Here is a 25752-nt window from a genome sequence, read left to right as displayed (position 1 = left end):
CTTGGTAGGAATTTCATAAATAAGTTATTTAAGCCGTGATTTGTTTGAATTATTTTCTAGATCTGTGATCTTTCCTAGACCTTGCTGTCAAAATTTGAACCAGACAAGAAGAAGCAATGGCTCCCAAGAGGAAGAAGAGGTAAGTTTATTGATTAATTTCCTTATTTTGTTGTACCGTAATGCCGTTAGTTTCCTTCACTTACGTACCCTAGCCCGTCGCATGTATTTGGTAGTGACCTTTCGACGTTACCAAAAAGTCTAGATTTCTCAAGATCGTTATTTACGAGCATTATTCAACCTTTTAGGATTAGCGTATCGTAAAAATGAGATGACACAAAATTGAACTGGTGTAAAATAGTTAACTTTAATCTTGGTTCAAATACTCTTGAAAAACGGAATCGTGTATGCATAATTGTTTTAGTCACAAAGGTAGAATATATTTTGCGAATTCAATCTATAAATGATAAGTCTGGCAGTTTGTACTGGCGTTTTGGAAGAGAGACGTTGATTCATTTAGGTCAGTGGTTCCCAAAGTGGGCGATATCGCCCCCCTATGGGCTTGGAAAGATTTTGGGGGCGGTAAGGAAGAAGAGGGCGTTAAGGGGGCGGTAGAGGGGGAGTCCGAAGTTAGAAGTTCGAACGTGTGTTTGACGATTTGTACACAACACGTGCAGCACATGACTCCCAGCAATAGTTGTCTCACCCAAATCTGTTTTTTTTTTTAAGCTCTCCTGGGTTTACGTCTCGGATAAATTAACGGCCGGACTCGCGGCCGGTCTCACGGCCAATTTCATTTCCGAATTCAATGCTCAAGGAATATCTCTCAAACTAATGAACTTGACTGGGTGAAACTTGGTGCACGTACTCATTAGAACCTAACGGTACCTAATCTTTAGCTCGTGATTTTTTTTTCTTTAATTTTGCCTTCATTTGTTCTTGCCAAAGTTATATGACTGTACGGGCCGAAATTCACTGTGAACAAGGAATATTCCAATCTACTGAACAGATTCGAACGAAATTTTTAATTTACAATCCTAACTACCGAACGGTGATGTTTAGCACATGAAAATTGTTTCGATTGTGCCCTCGTTCGCGAGCTTTTATTTTATTTTACCTTCATTCGTGATTTAAACAGCAATACGTGCTTAAATTCGTAGTACCTAATCAAGAAATTTCTTGGTTATAAGAAATTTCTACTGTATAACGCGCGAACGAAAGCAAAATAAAAATTTGTCACGAGCTAAACATCACCGTTGGGAGGTTATGTACTTGTATACAAAATTTCGTTGAAATCTGTTCAGTAGTTTAGAATAAATTTCTTGATCGCCGCGAATTTAAGCGACAAATAACCCGGCGTTATGGGCTTAATATAAGGAAGTGTGAAATCAAGAAGGACGGTGAAATGAAAAAAAACTCGCAAACGAAGGTAAAATAAAAAAATTTTTAAAAGCTAAAAATCGCCGTTTGGTAGTTAGGAATGTACATTCAAAATTTCGTTCAAATCTGTTCAGTAGTTTGGAAGAAATTCTTTGATCACTGCGAATTTCGGCCTTCATCGCAATATAACTCACGAAAGGAAGCGAAATTAAAAAAAAGTTTCACGAGCTAAACATAACGTTAGGTTCTGATGAATACGTGTTCCAAGTTCCATTGAGCTGCGTTCATTAGTTTGGGAGATATTTCTTGATAATTGAATTTGGAGATTGGTCGTGAGACCGGCAACGAGTCCTGCCATAAATTTGCCCGAGACGTCCTGGGTTTCTAGTGCTGAAACAGTAAAAACAGCTGAAAAACATATTGGTTCACTAAATGGGATTCTATTTGTGAAATACCCATTTGTGTTTAACCTTTATCTTTTAAAATTGCAGCGTACCAAATTTCAAGAAAGAGGCGTAGGTTTTTATTTGTCTGTGGAGGGCGTTTGAAATTCAGTAGGGAGCCAAAGGGGGCGCCAGCCTGAAAAAGTTTGGGAACCACTGATTCAGGTATTGTATATCTTATTCCTATGGTGTGAAATAGTCCCAGTACCTGAGATAGATATAAATTTGTCCATTGTTAAGAAAGGTACGGAAATTTTTTTTCGATTTAGTATTAAGATTTTATTCTAAAGTCAATTATCATTTGAAGTTCTTTGAAGTGAACTTAGTTGGGTCACTATAATACAAACTACACCTCATGGACGATATATGCCAACTGAAAGTCTATGTCCCACAGTCCTGTTGAAAATGAGGGCTTCAAGTCACGTGTAAACAAACGATCTAGTCGAAATTCTTATACAAAAATTAGAATTGAATGGTCGAATAGTCTCCAGTGATATAGCCAATATTGTCAGCTTCAGCGATTTAGCTTTGAAAAAATTGACTGCTACAAACCGTCAAAAGTAGTGTCAGCACTCGAATCCTCATCCTATCAATACCAATAGACTGAAGGTAATGCAATCTTTTAGCAAACACGAATGTAATACCTTATGAACCAAATCCAGAATTGCTTTGCATTGGCAGAGGTGGGCAGTAGCGCGCTACATGTAGCGGTAGCGGTAGCGGCTCTACATTTAAGGCAATGTAGCGGTAGCGGTAGCGCCCGCTACATATTTAAGTAGCGATACGAGGTTTTGCCGCTACAGCGCTACCGCTACATTTATAGATAAAGCCTTNTATCTAACCCTGGGGTAACCCATACTAGTTCGGTTAGGTTAAATGCAATAAAGTTGCATTGATATGTTTTAAAAATGTTTTATTATCTTTTAAAGTTAATGAGTAAATCCCAATAGCAGAACAATAAATATTTAGAGATTTCCAATAATTTTGGCCATTGTAGCGGCTAATGTAGCGCGCTACATTTCACTGTAGCGGTAGCGGTAGCGCCAGTTACAATCTAGTGGGTGTAGCAGTAGCGGTAGCGCCCGCTACATTTTGAGCATGTAGCGGTAGCGGTAGCGCCGCTACATTTCCAAGTAGCGCTGCCCAGCTCTGTGCATTGGTGACTCACGTCTGGCTTAGGGAAGGTCATATTGGAGCGACGGTTTAGGCGTCTGATGTCAGCGCCTGCGCAACACGCTCAGACGAGACGTCCCGACTCCCGAATTCTCGTCCACTCAGTGAGCGTTCGGACAGGACGGGTGGTAGAGTGCAAGTGGCAATATATTGGTTACTAACACGCTATTCTCTGTACTAGCATACCAACACAATGGCCGATGGCGAAGACGAGTAAGTTGCAAAAGTTATTCTAGACTCTCTTGTTTTAGTAATAGTAATGCCCATCGATTATTTAGAAATTAGAACCAATATAATCGAGGGCTGTCCCGGTTGTGCGAGTGGTTCCTTCACCGCGAGGGATGTCTCGTCCCCGGCTTAATCTGACAATTCTCTACAACTATTGTACTACAGTAAACGAGTAACTTATTCAATAATTCTGTTGAATACTATTGTTTCAATTCTATAATACTCAACACTGACTGTACCTCTAGTAACCAGCAGGTGTCTGCACGAACTTCGTGGACGAGGCTAAATGTATGCGTTGCTAAGACTGTAACTTGTAAGAGCACTTGGAAGAATTCTTTGAATTCCGTTCACGTAACGCGTATGTATTGACGTCTGTACCCAGTTATACAATACATCGTTATATATTTATATTTATCCGAGTTAACGAGCTTCTTATAAAAAATATTGAGAAACGGTCTTTGTATATGAAGGACCACGTTTCATATAACTTGATAAACGGATTAATAATTTTCATCCCTACGTAACGTTTGGAGATTGGACTGTTCGGTATACCTGACAATACGGTGGTTCGAACTTCGATCTTAGCTCGTATCTTGAACTCAAAAATTGGTGAAACTTTAAGCCTACTCTATATCACTTTTACAATCTTTCCTAGTGCAGGAAATTTTCGTCAACAGAATTTTCCGACTTTATAATTAGCTTTCATTATTTTGTTTGCATCTTCAGCGCCTTGTATTAAAACGCTGCGTGACAGTGTTGGTAGGTTAGGCATTGGATTAACCTATTGGACGTTTTCTTGCTCTTGCGAGTCCCTAGTCTGTTTGATTTCACTATCACAGATAGTGAAAGAATTCACTCCAGTTGTACAAGGCTGCTGGGAGCCAGATAAACAATTCGCTTCAGTTACAAGGCTGCTGGGAGCCAGATAAAGAATTCGCTCAGTTACAAGGCTGCTTGGAACCAGATAAAGAATTCGCTCAGTTACAAGGCTGCTGGGAAGCAGATGAAGAATTCGCTCAGTTACAAGGCTGCTGGGAGCCAGATAAACAATTCGCTTCAGTTACAAGGCTGCTGGGAAGCAGATGAAGAATTCGCTCAGTTACAAGGCTGCTGGGAACCAGATAAGGAATTCGCTCAGTTACAAGGCTGCCTGAACCAAATAAAGAATTCGCTCAGTTACAAGGCTGCTGGGAAGCAGATAAAGAATTCGCTCAGTTACAAGGCTGCCTGAACCAGATAAAGAATTCGCTCAGTTACAAGGCTGCTAGGAACCAGATAAAGAATTCGCTCAGTTACAAGGCTGCTGGGAACCAGATAAAGAATTCGCTCAGTTACAAGGCTGCTGGGAACCAGATAAAGTATTCGCTCTAGTTACAAGGCAGGTGTAACCAGGTACAGAATCGCTCTAGTTACAAGGCTGCTGGGAACCAGATAAAGAATTCGCTCTAGTTACAAGGCAGGTGGAACCAGGTACAGAATTCGCTCTAGTTACAACCGTTTTAGTTACAACCTTTTGGGAACCGTTTTCAAAAGAGGACACTAGCTACAGTGCACGCCGGTCGTTATCCTTCCATGGTGGTCGTTAAGTTGGGCATCATTAATTTCGTGTCACCTCGCATGGATTCTTTTGAATATCGTGCAGACAGAGCCCTCCTCTTTAGACTGTCTGAAGCCCGTTGCCATGACGACGAGATTTTGTTGGCTGTGTTTAAAGGACTACTTACGAGTATTTTTGTTGCATATGGTTATGAAAAAAAGTTCGAAATTTTACTAGAATATTCGGTAATATAATTATGTTATCGATCATTTCAATCCTCTAAATGGAATTTATCAGTTTTAATTTCACGCGCGAATTTCACTTATTGGTCTTACATTACACGCTCAGCGACTAACTTTCATATTGCCATCAGAATGAAGGCTTTTGACATGACAAGATGGCTGCAGCTCTAAACTCCTGGAACATTTCTTTTTTCGTATCCTAATAAATTGAATGTTGCACAAAATATATGAGTAATATAATCGTTAATATTCTTGCAAAGCATTTTTAAAGTATTTCGTAATTTGTGATGTCAATGTAATTATGTGATGTCAATTCTTTATTGATCACAGCATTCGTTTTCACCTCTTTTTCGTACTATATTATGAATGATAAATGCCAGCCGGCATTAGCGCGTTATGCACATAAAGGTCACTCCTTCCTCCTGCCGCCCTCCTTGAAAGTTTGATGTCGTTCGATCCTGTCGCCTAGTCTGAGTTCTTGTAAGCCGGTTCTTTGATATGTTTTGGACTATCCGAATCCAAATCGACTTGAAATTATTTTTAACATTTAGCTTGATAATTCACGCCATCAAAATTACATATTTTCGCCTTGTCCACCTATAATTTTATCGAGCCTTTTGTCCCGCCGCCGTATATTTTCAGTGAGCTCACTTTATCGTTTATCAATGCCATGACTCTGACAAATTATGAAGAAGCGACCTCCTTCTTCGTATGGCAAGCACCTGGTCATTAATTCGTTGCATCAGCTCTTCTCGGACCTTAGCCCTGGCATAACATCGTAAAGTTTTCTTTCATTATAACATGAATAAGGGTTCACGTCGTTCAATATGATTAAGTATGCCATCGAGGACCTAATAATTTCACTTGGAATAGAGATAAGCCGTGGAAGATAGTCGTTGCGCTTTCAGTAAATTACAGAAGCCCTCATTATTAAAATAAAAATTTCATAAAAAGAAATTTCAACTATTTCCGGCTAAAGCAACCACTATTTACCAATGGTTGTCAATTCAATTACCATGTGTTGTAAGTATTTTAGAGTTCACGAAAACGAATGCTTACAAACATCTGTGCATGCTGCGTGCTACCATCGCAACTGCGAATCCATTTTTTTTTCATTTTAGACTTCTTCGATTATTGGCCAGCGAAGATATAAGCTGGATAATCTCAGCATGAAAAACTATTCGCATTCCGTGTCCGTGACGCGGCTTTGTCTTCCACGGCGGATTCTCGAGCGTTGCATTCTAGCGTGAAGGAGACACAACTCGTCCCGCCTGCCATGGCGGACCGGCTTCCGTCGTCCAAGGTTATCTTGGCCGAGGAATTCTTAACCGGTTCGTTTCACTTGCTGCTCGCCATCTTTGTTGTGTATTCTCATCGTCTCATTGCTGGCGTGCCAGTGTTATATGCTATTATGAAGTACTGAGATATCGCCATTGTCAAGCTCTATATACGATGAGGTTTGTTTAACATCACCCATATTTGGCTTGCCGTCGTTCCAATTTATCACAAATTGATTTTTATTCTTATTTATGCCTTCCTCAGCCTATAAGTAACTATAGTTACGCCGTAGCTATTTGAAAAAAAATATAACTTCGCAACCTGCTGATGATCGAAGTGCTAAAGGGCGAGTTGGAATATTCCGTGAAATGGTTTGCCGGAACTTTTACATGATGTAAATTTTTAAATTATATTCTCATTTTATGCGTCATTTTACATAAATGATTTATTTTGCAGTCGAGTTTCCAATTGGGTTAACTCTTATTCAATTGATAAGTGATACATGCCGCACGAAAATCCAGGTACAGAATAATGTTGTGTGTTTGTTAAAATCAACTATTGAGCTGCGTTCCGACGTTGAGGACGTACCGTGTCCGCCGATATATCCTGGAATTCCCGAGAACGGTTTATTTTTGCCATTTAAAGGCACATATCAGTTATATGAAGACCAGTTGTTCATATTATGCTAACTTTTAGCTGACTTGACATTTCTACGACTGAACAAAACCTTTAAAGAACCATTTTAAATATAACCTTACATGGCCAGCTAACCTGAGTTACAGATTGAAGCAAGCAGTTGTGTGGAACAATTCTACCATACCTCCTCATCTCATGTACTTGATATTTTTCTTTTACTTTATTCTAGAATTATTGCTCTTCATTCTAGTTCCCTGACAATGTTCGGTCTGCCTGTGAAAATTTGCGGCACTAAACTCGAGCCAATTATAGCACTCCATGTACTATATAAAAACATCCACTTCATTTCACCCGAATTAGTAGGCTTCAATTACAGCATTGAAGTTATGAAACTAACACTCTCTGATAAGCACGATATCGCACCAACCCCGAAGTAGCGAGTGAACGCAAGGTGTGCGGTGACATTAAATCGGTTCTAAAGGCCACGGCTCACCACATATCGAGGTTCATTCCATGCACAATTGCACATTTATAAGACCTAGCAGCTACCTGAGCTTCATGTGAATGTTGTTCAGGAAGTTCTAACCGTGCCCAGTCGATGGCATCAACAAGGCTGCATTACCATCAAGATGATTTTAGTTTTTAAATTAAGGCTCGTTTTTAATGAGATACATTCTTAATTATTTATCGTGTTCGACCTGTTGAATGGAAACGAACGAGAACGTCTCGTCGCACGAGTGACGAGGAAATGCATGCTTTGTGCGTGCAGTTTCATTTTGCTCGTTATTTTGGCTCATGGTTATGCTCATTGTACTATTTCATAATTAATTTGAGGTGGAAATAATTTTTTTGTTGCATTATTGGTGTATTTCGCTCCATACAAATGTATCATTTCTTTTATATAGTCGCTTTAATCGTTAACATTAGACATGAACTAGAAAAGCTATTAGAATTTGAGTACTGGTTGCATGCATTCGCATGGTGGTTTTGACTATTAATAGAGAGTCTATTTGTAAAATAATCTTCCATATTTAGTCTAAATTTAGCTTCGTTTTCTTAAATTCTTATGTATGTATTAATTTATGCCTACGAACAGAAAAAATATATATATACTTAACATGGAAGCAGGGTCACCATGCACTTTTGTTCTGTGGGAATTAAATTTTTCATTTTTTTTTCGTTTAAGGATCTTCTTATTAGCCTGATGTTACCTAACAACCGAAATGGAGTGTACAGTAATCGTTCGTTGTTTCTATAATAGAAAAAAAACGTAGCATGTGTATTCTTTAAAAAGATGTGGAAAGAATGTTGTGTTATCATCATCATTCAACTGCCTTTAAAGGTGGGATGAATCTACTATTTTATTTAGTTGAATGGAGTGTATGCTCAGACGAACAACTATCTCGTCTCCAATACTTTCATCATGAGCTTATCATTCCTATGCAGTGGAGTTGTCGTGGGATATGGTGCTCAAAAACTTCATTGTCTTCCAAAATGTACACAAAACTTCCTTGTGTTGGTGCGAGATAGTCACGAGCTTTAAGTTTCAATTGCATTTAACTTCTTCTAATCAGACAAATTGCCGGTTTGCGGTCATGGTCGTGTTCATCTAATTCGACGCCAGTATTTGGTAGTCAAATTTTTGCGCGAACAAACATTGCTCAAGTGACAGTGTGAGCCGTGCACTTGATTCAGTCTTTGTTTGTTTCAGCCATTGATTGTTAGTGCTTGGTATTTGTGGCTATACTGCTTGTTGAAAACTCTCCTAGCTTGACCCATGAGCTGCCGTAATTATCTGGGACAAAATATTTTTCCGTTTTAATGTATACCGGTACATTTTCCCCCCAGAAAATCTAGGTAATCTATTTGTAAAGGGTAAGTCTGGCTCGTAGCATGACGAATGATGTTCCTACCTGACCAGTGACCACTTCTGCGTTATTAAAGGATGCTTGTAATGCACTCAGTCGATGTGCTGGTAAAGAATCTACTGAAAATTCCAATAATTTGTCATGTTATGATGTTACAGAGCTCTCTGCGCAATTGCTATGTTTGTCAACTTTATCCATACGCAAACCATTATCAGCTGTTTTTTGGCAAATTAAGCTATTATTATTTGAAGTGTTAGTATTTAAGATATTTTGTTCTAGAATGTTGTACGTATCGCGCCATGGCGAGGTCTTCACAATTCTCACCTACATGCTCGCAGGGTAATCCATTATTAACTGCGCAAGCTGATTGTGGCCGGTAGTCAATACGTAAATGATTGTTGCTCCCGATTCCAACCTAACTTGTACCCAGCCAGTGCCTGTGTTGAACGGCCATATCATCGACCAGAAGGGCATTAAAAAGTCTTCCATCTTTTCAGTCACGAGATCAGCTACATCGAAGATTCGGGCCAGGTAAAGTTTTACCTCCGTCGTCCTGTGCATCTGTACGTTCCTACGGCCATAAAAGATGATGGCTACGATCCTCTCCTCGAGACAAGCCCTCCTTCTCAGAGCCTTGAGCTGCAGTATATCTACGGCTACAAGTAAGTATATTAAAACAATTATACAGTAAAGAAATATTAAATTATTGAATAGTTTGTTGGAATATTATAGTGAGCTATTACAAATAAATACGCCTCCTGTAAATCGTGACGCTTGCCATTTAAGTGAGACAATTGACTGTAAATTGCGGCGCTGCAGGTTATTTTACCATATTAGTTAGTAAGGTTATTTTACCTCTAGTTTTTACCATATTAGTGGTCAATTGAGAGTTCCGAAGCGTATATTGAATCCAACAGTATCGAGGCGTTTGCGAGTTTGAAGGACGACGAAAATCAAAATAATAACTTTTGAGCTATTGTTTTGTTACAATAATTGAAGAGCGACAAAGCTCACTAAAATATCGCTTTTGGTGAAGAGAAATGATGAACATTTGTTTTTCTATAATACTTAGAAGGCTGTGTCTCTAAAACCCTGAAATATTTTGTTAAAAGTTCTTGTTGTAAATTTGAACGACGCTGTGAAAATACTGGTTGTTGTAGAAGAGTGCTTTTAAACTACATTGGATATAGTTAGAGTCAGCCCTGAAGTTAATCCTGTTACTTGTATAGGTATACTTGTATTCTTGTATTTTCGTATCGTGAAGTCAACCCACCAGACATCTGACGTTGAGTTGAATATTTTTCTGAATGTATAAACGCTAATTCATCCTGCATAAACGCTAATTCAAACGCTAATTCAACGTCCTGTGTTCGGTGGGAAGTTGTTATTCATCGTTCAAATTCACCAGAGGCCGCACGTGTCGCAACAACGTTGTAGCCCTGGCGTCAGGTGAGGTTGTTTACTTCACGGCGGCGGTGGGCGTCGTCTACAACGTTGACGATAACACGCAGAGATTCTACAACCAGCACACCGACGACATCAGGAGGTATGTACTTGTCCTTTGTTTGTTACCTCGTTCGATATTATTCATAATAATGATTATTATTATTTTGATTATTATTTATTCCAAAACAAACTCGTCATTGCGGCTAATAAAGAGGAAATAATGATCTATTGTGTCTTTTAGCCTAGAAGAGATGTTAAATTATTTTTTAAACTTAGCAAAATTATACATGTTTCAATTGGATTTTTTTAGTTCCAATGATATTGCATGTGCGTAATAGTCTCCTACTTTTATGTTATTGATAACTGCAAGATAATTGATTAATTATCTCATTCATCGAAACCAAAGTGGTTTCTCCATGCATAAATGACATGATTAATAGTTAATCTGTGTCCTGAATAATAGTTAATCTTTATGTGACAGCCTAGCCGTACACCCCGATGGTGAGACGGTCGCCACTGGCCAGGTCAAAGGAAACGACGACGAGTTCGATGCTGTGAGTTGCGCCGCATCTAGCAATCAATTTTTTCTGTTGAGTTCTTACGAGTCGTGAAAACGTGTGGTTATTTTCTGTTAATAATAAGGTTTAATAATGATAAACCTTGAGTGATTTCAATGATTCGCGTAATTATTCTTAAGGCACGCACTTTTTTGTAACCATACATTCAATTGAGAAAAATTTTCCCGAGTTTTAAAATCACAGAACATACAAGTTATACGAGTTAAACTTAGACTCGGAAACTTTAAGCTCTAACTAACAGCTTAGCGTATCCATCTTGATATTCCTTGTTCCCAGGTACCCATGAGCCTTTTCATCCAGCAGTTTTCTTGATCGTATGAAGTAAACGCATAATTTCTTCTTTAGTTGAAACATTTTATTGTGGTTGCAGTGTACTTAATGATTTTTAAATTGTTCTTATAGAGCCGTCATTGCTGATGATGCGGTGAGATACTTGATACGCGTAACGCTCTGATACGTCTTGCCTTTAATCGTAGAGCAACGATTGCTCTTGAAGTACCGTAGTGAAATATTTACGTAGTAATTGTCGCTAACTTGCGTATCAATAGTCACTTAAGCAGTAATTGACGCTAAACGCACGTGCAGGCTCACGTACGCGTGTGGAGCAGCGTCACCCTGGAGACGCTGCACGTGTTCGGCACGGGGGAGGTGGAGCGCGCGGTTGCCTGCTTAGCCTTCTCGGTTACAGTGAGTGTCAAGAAGTCAGTCGGTTCGTAAAAAATAGTCTTTAATATTAAGAGCAGGACAAATATACTTGAACCTGGAAATATATGAGGGGGGAACCCAAATAAAAAACAGCCAATTTCCTTGAAATTTTTCAATTTAGCCAAAATCTTCTCTTCAAATTCGCTGGAGTTAACTCCGCGTCACTTGTGACAATTCCGCAAGTTTGATAATACTTCTACGTTGATCTTCAAGGATTTGGTCTCTTAATTTTCACAGCATTTTCTTCAGTGCGGTGAGTGGAAGTACGACCTGAACAAAGATTGTCGTCAGTTGACATTTCCACTTTTTTGTAGCGGGTAAACTACTTAGAAACGTGCGTTCTCCCCATAGCATCATCCTTGTATGCTGTCTGTAGCATTTCATTCCCAGTTTCTTCCTGTTACAGAAGAAAGCAAAATTTAATGGCAGCACTTTGCTCACGGAAATTCTCCATCACAAAAAGACGAGCGCGCTAAGGAAATGTCACGAAAATAAATTGCGATAGCGGAACACGGCCTTCTGGGGCAGAAATGCTTTTTACACTTGCTGAGGAATGTCATTAGAATATTCACAATCTGGGATAATGCGGTACTACCAAAACATCGCCCACCACACAGGCAGTGTGTTTTTTGGATCGCCCCTCCTATTTCTCCGCGGGAATATATTATTTCTCTGCGGGAATTAAATTCTTCACGTTTGCCTGATGAGCTCTCAACAGTCTACTAATAGTATTTAATATCTTATTTAATTTCCCATATTGAATATGAAGGCTTGCCTTGCTAAGCGACGCGTTGATTTGTCCCAGGACGGAGGAGGGCTGCTCGCCGTCGTGGACGAAGCGACTGAGCCGCGGCTGTCAGTGTGGGAGTGGCAGGACGAGAACAAAGTCGCCGCCGCTCGCGTGAGTTACTGCTTAGTTTAGTAAACTCACACCGCGTCTGTGACAAATATATTTAAATATATTTTGCTTTGAGATTCGAATCCTCTACTTCGATGATTCATCTACTTGCATCATCTTCTTTCTCTGCTTTGATTTTTCATGTATTATCATCTGGACTAATAAACCTTGAATTTTATCTTTTCTTTATTTTATTGTCTACTTGAACAATCGAACTCGATGATTGAGTAATGATTGCTAAATTATTTATCTAATAATTTAATTAAAGTCATTGGCTATTGTTATTGTTGCTAGATTTGTATTGATTTGTATCAATACAAAGATTGATACAAATTTTCGTCTGAAGACAAATGTGTAATTGCATCTCAAGATCCTCCTTTCAGAGTGCTTTGGTTTTTGTTATAAAATGAACGTCGGTTTAATGTACAAATATTTCCTGAACGTGTTAATCTTTCGAGGTGAGTTTCAAGTTTCATATCGTTGATGTCGTTATTATTTTATCTTGCCATCTAAGTTTTATATTATTGAGTTAACAATCATGTCCGTTGCCAGTGCTCTGGCGACCCTGTGCTCGCTGTGACGTTCTCACGCGAGTCCACTCAGCGCGTCGTCACGAGCGGAAAGAACTCTCTTGTTTTCTGGAGCCTCGAGGACGGAGCTTTGAAGAAACGCACGGCCGTCTATGGCTCTCACCCCAAGCCCAAGTTCACCACAGCTGTGGCCTTCACCGAGAGCGGCCAAACAATCACGGGAGACAACAACGGCAATATATTCTTCTGGAAGGAAGGTTAGATTATAAAACAAATAAAATTTTCGTGTAATTTTCGCTTGTGTGGGTCAAGATTTATGGAACCGATCTTCTATTAGCAAGCAAGTGTGCTATTAGTATAAAATTGAACGACTATTTGACGCTACAGGGATCCACATTCAGACTAAGCCAAATCTTGTCATATGAAAGTAATGTTATGTATTGGGAAACAACAACAATGTGTAAACTTGAACAAGAACTGAACATGAGCGTCATGAAACTCATTTTTTCGGTTACTTTCATTTTCCAGACGGCAGCGAGGTCACGAAAGCGGTGACTGGAATACACGAAGGCTCCGTGTTCTTCATTCTGCCTCACGAAGGCGGCTTCTTGACAAGCGGCAAGGACGGCACTATTAAGAAATGGGATGTAAACTTTGGCGAAGCCAGCGCATCTGTTGTGGTGAGATGCTGCAGCACCTGATTGTGAATCCCTGCCTTTCGCTTACATTATTTGTGCGATTGATTCAGTTTTGACTATTTTCTCGTGAGCTGCGCGGTCAAGAGACTTCGTTTGAAACAAAAATCGATTACTTATCTTCATAACATGGAGTTATTTTTCACGCCTATCTGGTGTTCATTTTGTCTACTCGCTCCACAGCTATTTTAGGCTACATTTCATGTCGGATTCTCTTATCTTGTTGATTCCGAGCTGTTGACAAACGTCTCCTACTCGACATTTTGGTTTCGAGCTGTTGACACACGCCTCTTGCTCGACTTTTAGATTCGAGCTGTTGACACACGCCTCTTGCTCGACTTTTTGTTTAGAGCTGCTGACTAATTATTCCTGCTCGACAGGTGAGCGAAAACGACGGAGCAGCTCGCGCGTTTGCGGTGCTGGGGGAGCAGCTTGTCGTGGGCACCATCAAGAACTGTCTCCTTAAAGGCAGCCTCGCTGACGGCTTCACCACCATCTTCAAGGTAACGTATGTTACTGGCAATTTGGAAGATAACAATAATCGAACAGCGCACATTGATTATATTAACGAGTAAGACTTCTGACATCGTAAGTTACACCGACTTACTGTAAATCGTACCATGATTTGACCCGCAAAATCTGAAAGTTGAGCCATAATGTTAATGCAAATACTTGTGCTGCGTGTTAATTTCGATGGGTTGTTGAAGACTGTATTTAGCCATCTAAGGTATCGTTTGTATTTCGCAAATAGACTATCTACTACAGTAGTTCTTTCAAATATTGTTTCAAGTACATATTTATCTATCATCTCTCTCTAAATTTGAATTTAACATGAACTTGAAATTGAGCTCAATATTGAGCTATATTGAGCTCAATATTGAGCTATATTGAGCTCAATATTGAGCTCTATTTCACCGTCATAGTCACTCGCGTCATGTTGAGTTCCTTCATTGAAAGTTTCTGCCCGCCGTTCACAGGGAGCCGAAGAAGAGCTATGGGCCGTGGCCACTCATCCCTCCAGCAGCCAATTCCTGACCGGGTGCCTGGGCGGCCTCTTGATCGCGCGAGACGCTGAGACTAAAGAAACTCAGTGGTTCGTCTCTATGAAGGTCAGCATTTTCATCTTGTTCTATGTACAGTTTTAGGCATTGCTACGATGTACTCCTTTGATGACAGTGCATAGGTCGAAGTTCAAATCACGCGGCTAAAACAAACAAAAGTCAGTCCTTAATGATTTGAATAGAGAAAAGATATAGTACGGCCGTGATTTTTATTATAATCTGACAACACTCGTAAATGTTGTTCCTCTTATTTGCCTGCAATTCTTAGCAATATGCCTCTGTCTTGCCACGAGTAAAATGCAACTAACCGTATAAGTCGGCTTTAGCTGGCCGAGCTCCTAAAACATAATTTTAAATTTTAAATTGAAACAAAAATTTAGAATATTGTAGATAATTCGCACAAAGCGACATGCACAACTTGTATACTTCGGATGACTAGAGCTGATCGTTATTGTGCTAATGAGTGGAACTTTGTGAGTGCTGAGTGACGTGCAGAGCATAGGCTGCAGCCGGTGGAGACATCGTTATTTCGCTAATGAGTAGAACTTTGTGAGTGCAGAGTGGCGTGCAGAGCATAGGCTGCAGCCGGTGGAGACATCGTTATTTGGCTAATGAGTAGAACTTTGTGAGTGCAGAGTGGCGTGCAGAGCGTGTGCTACTCACCTGGAGGGGAGGTGGTCGTGGTGGGGCTGGCTGACGGCACGTGGCAGGTGCTGGACACCGAGACCCAGGAGGTCGTGTTCGAGGGACATGATGGCGATGAACCCATACAGGTTGATACAACTTACTTATTTTATGATGCCTTGTATTTATATCATTGTTTTTTCTATTGCGTAACTTATACGTATAATAGTGTTTGTTAATTGCATCTTGTACCTAGGATTGATCATTGTTTCAGATATCTTTTACGTAAGATTTATCATTGTTCAATGTTTCTGTTGCCCAGCAATATATCACTGTCCACAGTCATGTCTGTTCGATTATCTTACCCATGCCGTGCCATCGTTTGTAATCAATATTTTCGTTCACACATTTTCTTACCATTTATTACTTCAAAATTCTTGCCAAGAAATGATATGAGCGAATGAGCAGAGCAGCATGATAGATTGATTATCATGAGCATACCTTTTATTTTTATTTATCATTCGCTTTCTTCAATGAACCATGAATGATGTTTTTGTCTCGTAATTATCAATTATTCATTCTATAATTTTCGGCTATTCTGTAACAATGTTTTCTAATGAATTAAAATTTTTTTCAATTGATTACAGTGTTTGCGGTTATTTAATTTTTTGGCAACTGACAACATCGAAACTGAATCAACGGCCGTTGAAATGATTTCTGTTCTGAATCGATGTTATATTCTGAAACTCAGTTGTTCTGGAATTTAAGTTTTATGTCTTTAAGCCTTGAGTAAATTTCAGTTGTTTTACTTCGAGAAGTCACATGTTCTTGATACGTGAACTAAACATCATAGACGGTTTACGTACATAATTTTGAGACATCCTTCTCGCATTGTTCACTTGCAATATTTCACCAATAGAGGGAGGTTTACTTATGGTGTACAGATGATTATTCTTGAATAATTGACTCTTTTTGAATCGTTCTCGAAGGTTTATTAACTATCATTTCTGTGTGTCCGTACGCCCAAAGAAACGAGGCAGCAAATTTATTTGTATTATTCCCTATTTGCCATACATTTTTTCACAGTCATTCACGTGATGTTCCTCATAAGGATTTTATCTGCAGGAACCTTGAATAATCACTTTATTATGTGCTGTGAGTTGTCAACGTGTTGTGTCAGGTGGTGCGGTTCTCCCCTGATGGGTCGCTGCTGGCGCTCGGGTCCCGGGACAACAGCGTCTATATTTACGAGGCTGGCGACGCCTTCAAGGAATACAATAGTCGAGGCGCCTGCACTGTGAGTCAATAAATGAATTTATATCGCTAAATGATAAACAAGTCGATCAGTTCATGAACATTGATGTGCACAATTTCCCTTCATCATAAATGTTTTAATGCAAAGGTTAACTGTTCCTAATTAACTTTTTTTTCTTGTAAAAATTGTATTTTTCGTTCCACAATAATATAATAAATAAGATAAATAACCAGGGACTGGATATTGGAGGGGTAAGATTGTCATTGTCCGAAGAATTGTAAATTATTTTTTTATTCTTTTTTTTTTGTTTTGAGATGACTAAGATTAGACGAAAATATAATCCGTACGTTCAACGGTTCGTGAAAGTGGATTAGTTTAGGAGACCGAACAAATAATTCTAGTGACGGAAACGCAATATTCATCATGTTAATGTTCTCCCTGAGCGGAAACGTTTTAACCAATTATCTTTCGGTGCATTTCTCTGTAGTTAAAGATGCACAAGAAATTATGATAGTTCCGAATTATTAAATAATATTTAATATCGTGAATATTTAATAATCGTCAATATTATTAATCAGTCTCTAATAATACCGAGTATATTGTTGGACAGGGCCACTCAAGCTTCATCCGCAGCCTCGACTTCTCTGCCGATGGTTCATTCCTGCGCACCAATTCTGGCGACTACGAGCTGCTCTTCTGTGAGTTGTCGGCCTGGGCAAACTTTGTGTTGTGTCTCCAGTCTTATTTGGAGAATGTTGAGTCTTCGTAATCGTAATAATTTCATATTTTATGTGATTAAATGCCTTTTTCTAAGATAATGATGAATATGTTTTTTAAAACACATTTTTAAATTGATATTTAAATATACCCTATTACTTGTCACCTAGATCTAGAGCAATTAGATTTATTATCATCGAGTTACAATGGCTACATCAAGTTACATGAATAGAGTGCGTGTTAAACTATTCTGATCCAATTATCATGTTTTCGCCCTCGCTAGCTTTACAATGGTTGGTGTTTTATTTCGTCTGAAGTGAAATAAGTTTTGCATAGGTGCTACGTAAGAAATGATTATTAGCTATAAATCCTGTTGAGATACTCTTTAGAGATACCGGTACTCTTTTCAGTATTGATAAAACAGTATTGATAAAATTGTAGATTGTACTCGTGTGACTTGGTGAAAAACTAAAATGACTAGAAAACTGATTTTGTCGTCTCTCTTACTGGCATCTGTATGATTTAATTCATGAATATTGGCCATGAAAATATTATAACTGTAAGTTCATGGATTAACGTATTTCACAAGTAGCTGTTACGTAAATGAACGAAAGTTAAGATTTTTAAATTTGAGAATGCCAAATAAAGGCAAGAACCGGCAGTTGACGACGGTTATTATACCCTTTAAAGATCCTGGAAGTCTCCGTATTTTCAATTTTGAAAGCTAACAGCATTGATAACAATGTTTATTTTCAACTTTGAAAGCTAAATTGATAACTTGCAGGGCGCACGGAAGACTGCAGCCAGGAGACGAGCGCCTCAGAGCTGCGTGACACAGAGTGGGCGACCCGCACGTGTCTGCTCTGTTTCGAGAACTTCGGAGTGTGGCCGGAGGGCGTGGACGGCACGGACCTCAACTCTGTCACCGCCGCGCACCAGAAGCCGATTGTCGTCACCGCCGATGACTTCGGCAAAATCAAGCTCTTCAAATCTCAAACTTACTATGCATATGTGAGCTTTAATCTTCGAATGCATTTACTGAATTACCCTAGTTTAGGTTTCAGAATTTTGCATTTAATGAAGCACTTTGCTACTTGAAATGCAAAAACTTTAATTTTATGATATCCTTAAGTTTTAAATATGTTAAAATTTAATTATTTACAATGGATTAAATTTAAAATCAAATTTCGGGATTTTTATCAAATTTACTTGCATCTGAAAAACTCGCGTACAATGTCACGTGTTAAGAGAATTAATACATGTCATTAACTAAATAACTTTTCATCGAACTTTCCTGACACAGACAAGCCACAAGGTGTGCCGCGGTCACAGCAGCCATGCCACATCCACGGCCTTCTCCCACGACGACAGCTTCCTCGTGTCTCTGGGTGGTGGTGATAGCAGCGTCCTGCAGTGGCGCGTGGTCGACGAGTAACGCGTCTGCTAACGGCACGTTACTTCCCTGCTTCACAACTTCCGATTCCGGCCTACTAGATCTTGTTCAGATTTTGCTGCTTGATTGAATTCATATTTTGTTTTGTTTGAGTGAAAATTTATAATGGCGCATTATAATTAGTTAGGCGTCGAGGTGCGCATCATTGGAAGTTGTGCGTCAAACATTCCATCATTTTTTTTCTCTACGTTTTGTGTCGCTGTATCTCAGTTACAACGATTCTAATGTCTACATATATATTCTCATATAGTCTCTTGAACCATAGTCTCGTATAACAGAATAAGACTGCCAGTTTGAGCGCGCTGTGAAAAGGCAGGTATTTTATGGTGCTATTGAGATGACAGTTCAACCAAAAAATTGGCCGGTTGCTAGCAACTGAAAATACTTTAACAAAATTTATATTACATGAAATTTATTCTCCTATTGTGTTTTCCATTTCATAATAACATTGGCAATTGAACGAAATTTACTAACTTCTAAACTTTGGAAGAATTGCTTCGATCGAAATCAGACTTCCGATCACATTTGGCATTAATTAAATTAATTAAGACATTAAATAAGTTCCGATCAATTACTAAAATTGCCTGAACGAGTTTCTAACTGCCGCTAATAATGGTTTTGATGGCTGAAATTTGACCACGTGTTTGACGGAATACCTTTATCTATTTGCCTGTGCAGGTTTCGTTGTGAAAATGGTGTGATGGTGTTGTGATACTCTACAATTTTGTGGCAGTGCTGTCAGTCTTGAAATGGTCTACCAAGGAAGCAAATCTTTAAGTTAACCTTGCCTCACGCGACGTGAATAATTGTTGAACACAAACCAAGAAGTAGTACTGTTATCGGCAGCGGTTTCTTCATAAATTTTTCAAGTAGTAACGCTGAAGGCCCTGAAATGGACCGTGTTGATGGAAGGTCGAATTCATAGAAAAATTATACTTTGTGGTTTTAGAGACGCCGAAGCATTTCACTGATCTAAGTCTGTGATAAGATCGGTTACGTCAACACGATGTTTCTAGTTATCAGCACCTCTCCTTTGTATGTCGCTTTGGCATGCACTCATGCACATTGCGCTGCTAGCCGCGTCAAAATTCCTTCTTCATCGTAGTCTATTCACGCTTTTGTGGCGCTCACGCGTGCAATATTTTGCTTCTACTATTTGAAACATTTCATGGAAGTTGGACGAAATTTTAGTTGTATTGCTCTCAGTTGAATGATTTTATGTCTTCCTTGTGGAAGAGAACTGCATACTTGATATTTCGCACTGTAGGTTAAGAATGAAAAACATCGAATTGTATTTGCCTAAACTCTCAGTCGAGCTTCACTGGATGATTCTCAACGTCACTGTAAATTTCGCTAAAAAGCCTGTCATCATCGGACCCAAATTCTCTTGTCTGTAGTCGAGAAATATAATTTCTTGTGGCTACGATTTCCATTTTAGAAGTTCAAGTTAACTAAATGCTTGAAGAATTGTCTGATAATTAAAATTGTTTCAAAAAAATTAACCAAAGTAAATTCTTGAGTAAGTTCTTTTAAATAAGCATTGCATCACAAAACCTTGAGTTCTCCAAAATCTCCAAGTTTTTATTGCGGCTATTGAGCTTTATAATGAAATTCTATCACAAAGCATTTGCAATGGTAATCAATTATGTAGAACCCAATTCGTGATTTAAAATAAGTTATTCTCAGAAATACTTGACTGTCATAGGCTGTGTAGGGCAAAACTGTAGTAATAACTAGCAATGTCCGTTCCTGTTGGGCGCTAGTGCACCGTTCCTAGTTGAGTAAGATTTTGTCTTTTCAACTTTACCGCTTTCCCATGGATTGATATAATTAATGATTGAATACAACTTCAACGCGATGTATTTGTGTTGTGCTTGAACTAGAACTTCTACTTTTTGAACATTAAGTTTTCAAATCTTAGTTACGTGAATTTTCAAACTTGCAGATTTTAGTAGATAATTTATCTGATACCTTTGAATTGTTATGGTACCTATTTCAATCTTTATGAATTCATTTGTAATGAAAAAGTATTTAAAAACTCTAGTTATATGTGTTAATTATATTAAATTCGCGAGCTGAATGGCCCAATTGAGTTTGTTGACGAAATTATATCAGCATTATTCCTTGAATATTTGATTAGCAAACCAGTAGTAATGCTGCCTTTGAAAACAATTGCCTTCAATGTGCTTAAAAATGTAATATTAATCGCGCACTCTAGTTCCAAACATGCGTATAACGCAAATATAATATAAACGTGACCATATTTGTCGAATAATTGTCCACTGATATTAATTATGACTCGCAAGATATATTTCTTCATGTGGAGCTTGCTTGATCCACGACATAGTTTCTGATATTTCAACTTTGTTGATTAAATTAAATATTTAAATAATTAATTCAAATGACGGCGGAAATGTTTCTACTGGCAGTTCAATTTTAACATCGAAAAAAAAAACGAGGTTAATTCGAGATGTATTACACGAAAATGTCCTGGTTCTGCCAACAACTATTCAAACTCCATTTTTTTTGGAAGAATTGAAAGATCAGTTTATTTTCGCGATACCATTTGCTGCTAGTGCGGCAGGGATCCACACCTTTCAAGACTACGTATATATTTCTCACCGACAAATTGGTCGTCAACATCTTGCGCTTGCGTACAGGAACGACTGCCGTACACACGTCGCGTTTATTTCTATTCTTGGCCGGTGCGTGGGGTGGCAATCTGTCCTCAAAATAGCATCGCAGCCGCTGTTATAATAAAGGCGATACCTGCTCTATTTTTAGTGCTGATTTTACGGTCGTTTTCTTCTGCTGTTTTGAGGGCCTGAATTAAAAGAATTTGCTGAAAGCTAATTTACCGAGCAATACGTCTGTGCTTATGCTAAGCTCACAAAAATTAATGAAAATAGATATAAAAAAAATTTTGTTACAAGTTAAGCCCGAAAGCGCATAGGATCACATCCGTAAGTGTACATCAAAAACAGAACCTAAGACTAATCTTCGAACAAGTTTGAGGCGTTCGAGTTTCTTTCCTCGTAAGTTCTTGAACGTTCTCCACCAGTCATTCTGAAGTGCAGGCGAGAATATTCGCCGCTGGTCTGCACGTGCCAAAAAATTGCTCAGTTACATTCAAGCCGGCAACGTGTGCGTACGGGAGACAAGCTTCAATTTTCAAGAGGTGAGTCAACTGCAGTTGAAGCTTCGCCAATGATTGAGTGAAGAAAGTATTACCTTTATGAAATACTTTTGGAATGAAAACCAATGCAAAATTGTTGACTAGAGCTAGTGTGTTTGCTGGCAAGTAACAATATTTAGTTCATTGCAGTGAGGTGTAGTGTTAAAAGTTATAAAGTAAGACACTGTAACATGCTACTGAAGACTAACGAGTTAGAAGGCCGTTCCATGCAGAAATGGTGTCGCTGACGCTGGCGTGCGAGGCAGACGTGGAGAGTCGCCACGGGGCTGACATGGAGAGCGTCGTGCTGCATGGCGGGCGCATCTATACGGCAGCTGATGACGGCAAGGTCAAGGTGAGCTTAATAACGTAACGTAATTAACTCACTTCGAGTTTAATATAAAATTAAGGCAATAAATTAGATAATTTTTTTTACAGCTGGAACCAATTTAGCCTAAACTCATATTTTATGTCTACTAGTATCATTAATTTGAATGTGATTCATCCATGTAGCTACAAAGTTTATTTAACCTATGTTAGCTTCGGAGCTGTCAAACTGTCCTCGAAACATGCATCGTTAATTATACGGTAAACACATCGTCAAAAACCACCTTCATGATAATTGACTTTATATAAAGTTTAACTCAACTCCTCAAAACTCGTGTAGGATCCACGAAAACAGAATTATGGAACCAACGTGTTCCATGGTACACTGCCCGACATCCTCTCCGCGCACATCATCGCTTACCTCGCCTTACGATGGCTGATGTCGCGCTGGATTTTGAACGGGAATGAGGATGACGGATTCCATTATTAATAACAATTTTTAACTTGGATCATCAAAATTGTGAAGTGCGATTGAAAAAGAAGGGGGCGAAACAAAATTTAAATATCGTTGCACGTAAAGGACGTTAGTAATGATTTCTATACCATTTCAGGTGTGGAATAAAGACTTGAAGTTGGAGACTGAGTTTCAGGCTCACGACTACGCCGTGTACCACCTGCTGGTACTGAAGGACAGACTCTTCACAGCCTCTATTGACGCCACCATCAAAGTCTGGAAGTTGGGCACCTTCGAGCTGGTGACGACCCTCACTGGGCACCAGGAACCCGTCAGGAGGCTTGCTACTAACGGAGACCGTCTCCTCTCGGGCGACGAAAAGGGCGACGTGAGTGATCCGCAATTGCTCAAAAACGGACATTAATTGCCTATTAATATAACTAAATTGCAGAAATATCAATTTGAGCAAAAGGCGTACTCAGTGAAAATCAATCGTCTAGATACAGAGCACATATTTAAATACGAAACGAAATCCCGAAAATGAAGTCGTGCCGTTGAAATTGCAGCCCTAGATGATGTACTCATTGTACTGTGCAAGTCATAGTATTTTCGTTATGTGGGGCATCATGTAAACTTTTTTCAGGTCTGTGTACATTGCGCGGGGCATGAAATTTACGTTGTGCATGTCATCATACGTGTGTTTTATATATGATATACTACATCATATGTACGTTGTGCAGGTTATCATATGGAACGGCGACAGTCTGGCCTCAGAGAACAGGTACGAGGTCGTCGAGGAAGTGTGGGACATGGCAGCCTACGATAGATTCTTCTTTACCGTCAGAGACAGAGGGCTTTCTGTCACTGAAGTCAAAAGTGAGTTCTTACAAATGCTATTTGGAACATCACGATAAATATGCTTTGACGTATGTAAGAGAGAAAATAATAATGTGTAATAAGTTTCATGGCGCTGAAGGTACGCCATATCTCAGGAGGCGAGACGAACCAGCACACGGTGGTGAAATCATTGCAAGGCCGAGCGCCTATCTACCTGAGCAAGGAGCACCTCGTCTACAGCGAGTTTGGGGCCGGCTACGGTCTGCATCTTCACAAGAACCTGCCTAACGACTTCCCGAAGATCACAGACTTGAGGGTGAGATTCGACTTCCCACGCGAGACATTCGATGGCTTGTCTTCGCTGAAACTTTTTAGGAAAAAAATAAGTGGCTATGCAATCTCTACGTACGTAGCTGAAGTTAATAGTTATACTAATAATGGGCACCATATAGTATCGTGACCAACAATCCTACCTATAAATGATATCTTCACCACGATATAAAATGGGCGCCTTATTAGACATGACCATAATAAAAATATTTCGTAACTGAGTGCGACGGTAGAATGAGCGAGTCAGCTGTTGATAAAGATACTTTGTTCTTCGTAAATGACCACTTAGAACAAAAATTATAAGAAATTGTACCTCAATTTACAAGTTCTCATACATGGGCAGGGTCATTCAATGATCATCACTTGTCTTGGCGGGAACACAGTGAGCGGCAGCGAGAGGATTGCAAGCAGCGGGTACGACAACAAAGTCAATCTGTGGGAGCTGCCAGAGGGTAAACTCCTGGCGACGTACGATGCCAGCGTAACTCCGTCCTGTCTGGCTGTGGCAGATGATGGCGCTGTGTACATCGGTGGACCCGATGGCTACTTGGCCAAACTTGTTGCTGCATGAGCAGACATCGATGATTACCACACTCGGATGAATTATCGGAGTACTACTTACAAAATATGAGCTAATATTTGGATGGTTACTACTAACATGTTAGGTTAGTGATAATAGTGATAAATATCAAAATAGGGTTGATTGTGAACAAAGGAGTAGAAAGGCATCGCTTTTGATTAATGTCAATATCTGAGTTACATAAACTAAGATTATATGGCTTGAATTATGGTAAAAAATATTTCCTAAGCAAAGTGACACTTCGACAAAAAAAAAAAAGAAGCGAGTCTTTAGATATTTTTGTGGTTGTATAAGAAACTGAGGCTGCCCAACTTTTACATTTTTTGCAGAAACCAAACTTTCAACCGTTTAGTTGCTATTAGGTTACAAATGATTCTATTATATACAAATCTCTTATAAGAGACAAGTCAATGGAACATGACTAGTTCAGCTGATGCTATAGTCTACAGATAGTTGGCCGTCCCTGGCTTCTGTGGAGTTCAGATGAACTTGTGCTGAAAGCCTTAATTTTAAATCCAACGTCTTTGATTTATAAAATTTAGTTCGATGCTGAAAATTCGACAGCAATAAATTTTAATTATTAGATAGCATAATATATATATTCTCCGAATATAATTTGTATATTTTGATTCCTCGGGTTTATTCTGCATCAACGTATCTACTGTGACAGTAAAGCGAGAGCAGCAGGGCAAAAGGACGAAATGTTCCGCGACTTAACTCCCGCAAAAAAAAAATCATAATTCAACAAGTTCACGTTACGAATCCAATTCAGGCCTACAATTATACGATCATTAATACAGCTAAAACCGTGAGCTATATTACCTACTCTCGAATGACGAACTTAGAAGAACTTTCGTATCAAGACTGCGAGTATGATCTAATTATTTGCTTTAAAAGTCAGTGATTCCGTAAATTCGCAATTCCCCCAATGTTTTACGAGTTTAAAGCGCTGAATAATCCTTATAACTTCCAACATATAAGATACAACGATGAAATATATGCAGGTGCTGGCACTGGTTATCTATCAACATAAGTTTTCCACGAGTTGAAGACCACGTTTTAAGAAATTATCAAGGGATAATCCCACTCAAGGTTTGCACTTCGGTATTATGAAAAAATTCAAAGCACAAATGCGAGTAATAAGGCAAGCGCATCACATGTCTACAAAAATAACTTTAATATTTACCATTTAAATTACACAAAAAGACCAAGGCCATAATTTTGATCATGTCATTTAATAATTTAATTTGAGTATTCAAATTTACTCAGTTAAACTAAAACCCCTGAGGATAACTCTACACGCAC

At 39.0% G+C, this 25752-nt stretch overlaps 2 protein-coding genes across 5 annotated transcripts; both read left to right on the top strand.

Annotated features, from left to right (window-relative positions):
• The first annotated feature begins 58 nt into the window (after nucleotides 1-58).
• On the top strand, nucleotides 59-21007 carry LOC108677571 (echinoderm microtubule-associated protein-like 2). 3 transcript variants are annotated; one of them, XM_018165802.1, is made up of 16 exons: nucleotides 59-139; nucleotides 9280-9444; nucleotides 10191-10328; nucleotides 10710-10782; nucleotides 11392-11493; nucleotides 12317-12412; nucleotides 12962-13196; nucleotides 13468-13619; nucleotides 14015-14137; nucleotides 14612-14743; nucleotides 15331-15468; nucleotides 16500-16616; nucleotides 17185-17272; nucleotides 18076-18302; nucleotides 18595-18740; nucleotides 19423-21007. In XM_018165802.1, the coding sequence occupies exons 1-15, from the start codon at nucleotides 117-119 to the stop codon at nucleotides 18724-18726; spliced, it is 1941 nt and encodes a 646-aa protein (XP_018021291.1). In that variant the 5' UTR covers nucleotides 59-116; the 3' UTR covers nucleotides 18727-18740; nucleotides 19423-21007. The 3 variants fall into 3 exon arrangements, with proteins under 3 accessions (XP_018021291.1, XP_018021290.1, XP_018021292.1); XM_018165801.1 differs by having other exon boundaries at nucleotides 18595-21007; XM_018165803.2 differs by lacking the exon at nucleotides 59-139 and adding an exon at nucleotides 3087-3206 and having other exon boundaries at nucleotides 18595-21007.
• A 59-nt stretch (nucleotides 21008-21066) lies between these two features.
• Nucleotides 21067-25023, top strand: LOC108677572 (myosin heavy chain kinase B). 2 transcript variants are annotated; one of them, XM_018165804.2, is made up of 6 exons: nucleotides 21067-21922; nucleotides 22153-22274; nucleotides 22858-23088; nucleotides 23441-23576; nucleotides 23693-23853; nucleotides 24211-25023. In XM_018165804.2, the coding sequence occupies exons 2-6, from the start codon at nucleotides 22155-22157 to the stop codon at nucleotides 24436-24438; spliced, it is 876 nt and encodes a 291-aa protein (XP_018021293.1). In that variant the 5' UTR covers nucleotides 21067-21922; nucleotides 22153-22154; the 3' UTR covers nucleotides 24439-25023. The 2 variants fall into 2 exon arrangements, with proteins under 2 accessions (XP_018021293.1, XP_018021295.1); XM_018165806.2 differs by having other exon boundaries at nucleotides 22139-22274.
• The last annotated feature ends 729 nt before the right edge of the window (nucleotides 25024-25752 follow it).

This window comes from Hyalella azteca, unplaced genomic scaffold (assembly GCF_000764305.2).
Source record: "Hyalella azteca isolate HAZT.00-mixed unplaced genomic scaffold, Hazt_2.0.2 contig5529, whole genome shotgun sequence".
NCBI classification, from domain to species: Eukaryota; Metazoa; Arthropoda; class Malacostraca; order Amphipoda; family Hyalellidae; genus Hyalella; species Hyalella azteca.
The sequence above is the reverse complement of the archived record's forward strand: the minus strand, read 5'-3'. Positions and strand labels throughout refer to the sequence as shown.

What these genes read in the sequence shown, in the direction of transcription:
- LOC108677571 (XM_018165802.1), top strand. Translation starts at nt 117, where the DNA reads ATGGCTCCCAAGAGGAAGAAGAG. An exon ending in ACAAAGTCGCCGCCGCTCGC is followed by an intron (nt 12,413 to 12,961) that starts GTGAGTTACTGC and finishes GTCCGTTGCCAG; the next exon opens with TGCTCTGGCGACCCTGTGCT. An exon ending in TATATTCTTCTGGAAGGAAG is followed by an intron (nt 13,197 to 13,467) that starts GTTAGATTATAA and finishes TTCATTTTCCAG; the next exon opens with ACGGCAGCGAGGTCACGAAA.
- LOC108677572 (XM_018165804.2), top strand. Translation starts at nt 22,155, where the DNA reads ATGGTGTCGCTGACGCTGGCGTGCGAGGCAGACGTGGAGAGTCGCCAC. An exon ending in CTGATGACGGCAAGGTCAAG is followed by an intron (nt 22,275 to 22,857) that starts GTGAGCTTAATA and finishes ATACCATTTCAG; the next exon opens with GTGTGGAATAAAGACTTGAA. An exon ending in CGAAGATCACAGACTTGAGG is followed by an intron (nt 23,854 to 24,210) that starts GTGAGATTCGAC and finishes ATACATGGGCAG; the next exon opens with GGTCATTCAATGATCATCAC.